Raw genomic sequence first — 7,500 nt, 5'->3', positions numbered from 1 at the left:
AGTGTGTTGTGTGTGTTGTCAGTGTGTTGTCAGTGGTGTGTGTGTTGTCAGTGTGTTGTCAGTGTGTTGTCAGTGTGTTGTCAGTGTGTTGTCAGTGTGTTGTCAGTGTGGTGTGTGTGTTGTCAGTGTGTTGTCAGTGTGTTGTGTGTGTTGTCAGTGTGTTGTCAGTGTGTTGTCAGTGTGTTGTCAGTGTGTTGTCAGTGTGTTGTCAGTGTGTTGTCAGTGTGTTGTCAGTGTGTTGTCAGTGGTGTGTGTGTTGTCAGTGTGTTGTCAGTGTGTTGTCAGTGTGTTGTCAGTGTGTTGTCAGTGTGTTGTCAGTGTGTTGTCAGTGTGTTGTGAGTGTTGTCAGTGTGTTGTCAGTGTGTTGTCAGTGTGTTGTCAGTGTGTTGTCAGTGTGTTGTCAGTGTGTTGTCAGTGTGTTGTCAGTGTGTTGTCAGTGTGGTGTCAGTGTGTTGTCAGTGTGTTGTGAGTGTGTTGTCAGTGTGTTGTCAGTGTGTTGTCAGTGTGTTGTCAGTGTGTTGTCAGTGTGTTGTCAGTGTGTTGTCAGTGTGTTGTCAGTGTGTTGTCAGTGTGTTGTCAGTGTGTTGTCAGTGTGTTGTGTGTGTTGTGTGTGTTGTGAGTGTTGTCAGTGTTGTCAGTGTGTTGTCAGTGTGTTGTCAGTGTGGTGTCAGTGTGGTGTCAGTGTGTTGTCAGTGTGTTGTGTGTGTTGTCAGTGTGTTGTCAGTGTGTTTTGTGTGTGTTGTGAGTGTTGTCAGTGTGTTGTCAGTGTGTTGTCAGTGTGTTTTGTGTGTGTTGTGAGTGTTGTCAGTGTGTTGTCAGTGTGTTTTGTGTGTGTTGTGAGTGTTGTCAGTGTGTTGTCAGAGTGTTGTCAGTGTGTTGTCAGTGTGTTGTCAGTGTGTTGTGTGTGTTGTCAGTGTGTTGTCAGTGTGTTTTGTGTGTGTTGTGAGTGTTGTCAGTGTGTTGTCAGTGTGTTGTCAGTGTGTTGTCAGTGTGTTGTCAGTGTGTTGTCAGTGTGTTGTCAGTGTGGTGTCAGTGTGTTGTCAGTGTGTTGTCAGTGTGTTGTCAGTGTGTTGTCAGTGTGTTGTCAGTGTGGTGTCAGTGTGGTGTCAGTGTGTTGTCAGTGTGTTGTGAGTGTGTTGTCAGTGTGTTGTCAGTGTGTTGTCAGTGTGTTGTCAGTGTGTTGTCAGTGTGTTGCCAGTGTGTTGTCAGTGTGTTGTGTGTGTTGTGTGTGTTGTCAGTGTGTTGTGTGTGTTGTCAGTGTGTTGTCAGTGTGTTGTGTGTGTTGTGAGTGTTGTGAGTGTGTTGTCAGTGTGTTGTCAGTGTGTTGTCAGTGTGTTGTCAGTGTGTTGTCAGTGTGGTGTCAGTGTGTTGTCAGTGTGTTGTGAGTGTGTTGTCAGTGTGTTGTCAGTGTGTTGTCAGTGTGTTGTCAGTGTGTTGTCAGTGTGTTGTCAGTGTGTTGTCAGTGTGTTGTGTGTGTTGTCAGTGTGTTGTCAGTGTGTTGTGTGTGTTGTGAGTGTTGTGAGTGTGTTGTCAGTGTGTTGTCAGTGTGTTGTCAGTGTGTTGTCAGTGTGTTGTCAGTGTGTTGTGTGTGTTGTCAGTGTGTTGTCAGTGTGTTGTCAGTGTGTTGTGTGTGTTGTGAGTGTTGTCAGTGTGTTGTCAGTGTGTTGTCAGTGTGTTGTGAGTGTGTTGTCAGTGTGTTGTGAGTGTGTTGTCAGTGTGTTGTCAGTGTGTTGTCAGTGTGTTGTCAGTGTGTTGTCAGTGTGTTGTCAGTGTGTTGTGTGTGTTGTGAGTGTTGTCAGTGTGTTGTCAGTGTGTTGTCAGTGTGTTGTCAGTGTGTTGTCAGTGTGTTGTGAGTGTTGTCAGTGTGTTGTCAGTGTGTTGTCAGTGTGTTGTCAGTGTGTTGTCAGTGTGTTGTCAGTGTGTTGTCAGTGTGTTGTGTGTGTTGTGAGTGTTGTCAGTGTGTTGTCAGTGTGTTGTCAGTGTGTTGTCAGTGTGTTGTCAGTGTGTTGTGTGTGTTGTGAGTGTTGTCAGTGTGTTGTCAGTGTGTTGTCAGTGTGTTGTCAGTGTGTTGTCAGTGTGTTGTGAGTGTGTTGTCAGTGTGTTGTCAGTGTGTTGTCAGTGTGTTGTCAGTGTGTTGTCAGTGTGTTGTCAGTGTGTTGTCAGTGTGTTGTCAGTGTGTTGTCAGTGTGTTGTGAGTGTGTTGTCAGTGTGTTGTCAGTGTGTTGTCAGTGTGTTGTCAGTGTGTTGTCAGTGTGTTGTCAGTGTGTTGTCAGTGTGGTGTCAGTGTGTTGTCAGTGTGTTGTCAGTGTGTTGTCAGTGTGTTGTCAGTGTGTTGTCAGTGTGTTGTGAGTGTTGTCAGTGTGTTGTCAGTGTGTTGTCAGTGTGTTGTCAGTGTGTTGTGTGTGTTGTGTGTGTTGTGAGTGTTGTCAGTGTGTTGTCAGTGTGTTGTGTGTGTTGTGAGTCTCCTCTCTGCTCCGCGGTGTGTGTTGTTTCACTGCGTGAGAACGTGTGTGTGTGTGTGTGTGTGAGAGAGGCGTGGCTTGTCGGACACAGCAACAGTAACTAAGGGGGCGTGTCTTTGCGAGCGGTCAGCTGTCTTTGATGAGGTTTATTCTCCAGCAGTGACCGTCACACAGAGACACACACACACACACGTGAGCGCATTACATTAGTGTCACACACACACCGCCGGCGATATATATAACTGAACTGAAGCCTCGCTGAGCTCCTGCTGCGGTCTCCTGGTCTCTCGCGGCTCACACACACTCTGTGCTGTAATAGCGCTGTGGAAATAAAGCCGACGAGACGACACTACTGCTCAAAGGCTTGGGGTCAGGAAGATGATTAACATTTCTAGCAAGCAATGATATATTATGAAATATTTCAAATAAATGCTGCTCTTTTGAACTTTCTATTCATCAAATAAACCATGAAACTATGAACTATGACGGTTTCTAACATTTAAAATATAAATAAATGTGCCTTGACTTTATCGTCTTGACTCTCAGTGTCTTCTCTCTAGGCAATGATGCTATTGCAACATATGTGGAACATTCTTACACTTCTTTATCATATTTTTCATGTGTGTGTGTGTGTTCTTTTACTGTCATATGATGGTCACACACATCTTAAAGATACGATTTCTATAGATTTATAACTATATTAGCTTTTATTTAATACTTAAAACAAAATTAAATTATATTAATGCTGTCAAATCAAATAATCGTGATTAATCGCATCTAACAAGTTTGTAAATATATATATATATATATATATATAATAGAGCAATCAAATCAATCGCATCTAACATACATTTTTGTACACACACACACACATCGTAGTCGTCACAGAGTCATCTCATATTTATTGAACGATTATGCTCTTATTAACCAGCAAATCAACATTTGTGAGATTTATTCAATTTTAACAGTTTTGAGGTGTATATATAATAAATGTTCATATATATATATACACACACACACATATATTTACGAACATTTATTATATATACACAATATATATATATATATAACACTCAGTGTGTTTCCCTATACTGTCAACTACAGTGACTCTCAGTAATGTGTGTGTGTGTGTGTGTGTGTGTGTTAAAACACTGGTATCAAATGTTCACATATGTTCTAATTTGGTACACTGTTTATTTAAATTTAAGTTATGAAATAATAATTTCTTCTATTATTTTGATGGTTTTATTATTCTATGTATTCAAAGCTTTTGCAATATTGTATTATTTACAGTCATGACACTAAAGCAATTTTGAATTTGAATTTATATATATATATAAAAAATGCTGTCAAATCGATTAGTCACATCTAACATAAGTTTTTAAATATATGTCTGTGTATAAATATAACGTTATATATTTACGAACATTTATTATATAATGATTGAACATAATCGTTCAATAAACATGATGACGCAGTGACGACTACGATCAAGAGAACATTAAAGGGGGAGTAACGTTATATTAAATCAATGTACTATTAACTAGCAGCACCATATATATATATACATATACATAAAATAAAACTCTTGCAATGGTGTACTGAGTTACTGCTGGGTTCAGACTGACCTCTTCCGGCGCTTTGACGGTTCTCCTGTCCCAGTCGATGAGTTTATTGAGCGGGTTGTAGAGGAACGCGGGTTTGCTGACGGACCGGAACAGGTCGTCGGGGTTCGGCAGCGGCTCGGCGGCTCGCTTGCGGCTCTGCGGGTTCGAGGATCCGGACGGTTCCGGCTCGATGCGGCTCTTCTTACTGGACTCATGACTGTCCGAGTCACTGCTGCTGTCGCTCAGATCATCATAACCCATGAAGAAATTACGGCCCTCGGGTTCCTTCTCATCGCTCATGGTGGATGAAGACGAGAAAGACTGTCGGATTCAATGGTTTTGGGTTTGGGATTCGGAACCGCAGATTAAAAACAACTAAACAACGGCCGCCATGTTGAATTTGGCGCGCGCTGATGATGTAATAAACATGGGTCGCGTATACAGAATAAAATGACCGATGTCAAAAAAAAAAAAAAAAAAAAGACCGATTAAATACATTTAAAAAACGGATCACAAAAATAAAAGAAAGTAGACCGTGATCATTTTTCAATTTTCCAATGTATTTTTAAAATCAAGTATCTGAATTCAGATCGCTGTTTAAGTAAACAGCGTTGTCATGTGTTATTTACATTTTAAAGCACTTGTCAGATTTGACCAATTACAGTCATTTGTGATTACTGGATTTTAAATTAATCTTTCTATCTAGCTATCAAAATATATTTGGACACTGGCAACACTTAAAATGTTTATATATATATAGATAAAATAAAATCACCAGGACTCATTTAAACATGCTATTTTGATGGAGTATTTCGTTTGTGTTTTGATTTGATCCAGCTGTGGAAATAAATGCAGCCGAACAAAACACACAATACACATCACATCCATTCACAAGCTGCTTTATTTAACAAACCCAACCAAATCATTACAAATGCACAGTGTAAAGGGATCATGGCTCACTAAAAGTCCTGAGTGACATCTAACATTTGAAGACAGCAGACTGATCCATCGATCACAAGAACATTAAACTACGGCAGACGCGGAATCCTGGAGATCTGAGACTTTTATGGATGATGACAGATTTTTATGGAAGGCCATTTCCACTACATAAGGAAAAAAATCATGCTTTTGTAAATCATGAATATGACATAAAAATTCTAAATTATGTCTCATGATGAAAAGACAAAATGACACTAAATCAATTATGTGATGAAAATTCTGACTTAAAAAGTCTAAATGATACATGAAAAATATCCATATTTTTTACTTTATATAAGTCACTCTTCCGCCGGAACTCGCCTTGCATACAGACATTACCGGAAGCCAGTGATTATAGTTTATAAAGTTATAAATATGGATATTTTTCTTACAAATGCATCGCTTCATAAGGCCTTTATTAACCCTGTATAGATTACTTTTATGGATGGATGTGCTTTTTTGGTCTTCAAAATCGCAGGCTCTGCTCAATCCCATTATGGGAGAGCCAGGATATTTTTTAAATATAACTCAGCTGAGGTACGTGATGTACGTGTGCTATCAGGGAGATTGTGTTTGGCTGAAAGAATAAAGTCATATAGGCCTACACATGATGGCTTGAGGGTGAGTAAATGATGGGATACTCTTCGTTTTTGGGTGAACTATCCCTTTAAGTGTGACATAAAAAAAGGTGAAATTATGACATACCAAGTCAAAATTGATAAAACATTGAATTTATGAACTTCATAATTATGACTTTTTATCTCATATTTCGACTTTTTTAATCTAGTATGCCATAATTGTGACCTACTATATCATAATTTCATTTTATGTCATAAATATGACATAACGTTTTACTTAATATGTCGTCATAATTTTTATTTTTTATGTCATTATTAAGATTTACCGAAGCATTTTATTTTTACTGGTGGAAATGACTTTCCAGATATACATTTTTAAGGATGATGATGACAGATTTCAGCTGATAATAACAGGGAAACTCCGGGTTGAATGGAAGTTTACGCGCTCGGTTCTCCAATCCACGAGGAAACACGGAATTCCTTCAGGATGAGCGGATAATAGTAGAAGTTAAACTAGTAAACACTGCTTCTTTACGACTGTGATCTCATACAGTGTGACTTGGATGCGTTACGACCGGCTATTTACGATCTAGCCTATTTAACAAGTGTCTGGCAGAGAAATAACGATAACGTATTTTGCAAAGCATCCACATGAGATAAAGAATGAGATGTCGTAAGATGATGACAGTATAATTCACATTTTTATAAAAGGCTGCCGAGGTGTTTAACGGTTGTCGTCGTCGAAGTGTTTTTAGCACAAGTGTAAATCCAGTTTAACTGCTGCTGGCCCGCGACTCTGGGCTTTAAATCTGCATTTTCTCTTCAGGAGGAGAAATAAACCGATGAGTTACGACAGAGAATGAGTCTCTTCAGTTCGGAGAATCCTGTATATTAAAGTAAAAAATCGCTAAACTGCGACTGAGGAAGCTAATTAAATGCACAGCTAGGCAGATTAGCAACTTTAGCTAATTGTCAAACGCAGAAAACACCCGTAGGCTACGTGTCATGACAAACCGGGTCTCCCCAAACTGTCAGTTAATGATTATCCTAAGTATATATGAATTATATTCATTTAAAATAAGCACAGCTTGCTATATAATTGGTACGAAAACACATTAGTGCATAATAAAACCAATTGAACATAATTTGATTAGGCCTACTGTTATAACAGCCATCAGGTGAATAATTGAACATCATTCATTTGTTATATATATAACTGAAATATGTGGATATTTGACACTTAATTTAACTCATAATTACATTAAAGATGATTGAGAATAGGTACAAATGTGTGTAAAAACTAACCTATCAGGCTAATTGCTTATCTGTATGCTTTGCTAGTAGGCTATAAGCTAATAGACATAAATGGTCGTTATATAATGTAGTTGAAAACTATTTATCATAACAGGATTTTGGAGGAATTGTAATCAGGCGCTACCTATTAAAAAGCAATTTTAACCAATGGGATTGCCTGGGGTCCTATTTCGAGGGGGACCCAATTTGTCATCACACTGGCAGAAACACAAACTCTTTAGAGAGTCAAGTACACCTGAAACCTCCTACATGAGCTAAATCAGACTAAACGCGAACAAAAATATGTTTTGCTAATGTTATAAACGTTTCTGAACGTACAAAGCGTTTTAAAAGTAATTTTTCCTTGCTTATGTAAACGTTGCGTAAACATTCCGGTTTTATCATCCTTCAAACATTGCTTTTAAATGTTCTCTTAACGTTCTCAAACAAGTAGAAGCATTCAAAAAACGTTAGACGAACATCCAAATAAATGTTTTTGTGCTAACATTTAGAGAACGTTATTAAAGACCAGATAACTTTGAACAAACGTTTTATTAATATTACCATTTGTTCAAAACCTTG

General features: G+C 38.7%; 1 protein-coding gene across 1 annotated transcript in view; it reads right to left on the bottom strand.

Moving 5' to 3' along the window:
- The window catches only part of cunh1orf52 (chromosome unknown C1orf52 homolog), a 6,290-nt gene extending 1,802 nt beyond the window's left edge, over positions 1–4,488 (bottom strand). Inside the window, exon 1 of the mRNA XM_056233276.1 lies at positions 4,091–4,488. Within this exon, the coding sequence (XP_056089251.1) occupies positions 4,091–4,369 (279 nt within the window). The 5' untranslated portion in view covers positions 4,370–4,488. The remainder of the gene's footprint in view (positions 1–4,090) is intronic.
- Positions 4,489–7,500: the final 3,012 nt, after the last annotated feature.

The sequence above is a fragment of the Rhinichthys klamathensis genome, unplaced genomic scaffold (genome assembly GCF_029890125.1).
Source record: "Rhinichthys klamathensis goyatoka isolate OS25496 unplaced genomic scaffold, OSU_Roscu_1.1 h1tg000366l_1, whole genome shotgun sequence".
NCBI lineage: Eukaryota > Metazoa > Chordata > Actinopteri > Cypriniformes > Leuciscidae > Rhinichthys > Rhinichthys klamathensis.
The sequence above is the reverse complement of the archived record's forward strand: the minus strand, read 5'-3'. Positions and strand labels throughout refer to the sequence as shown.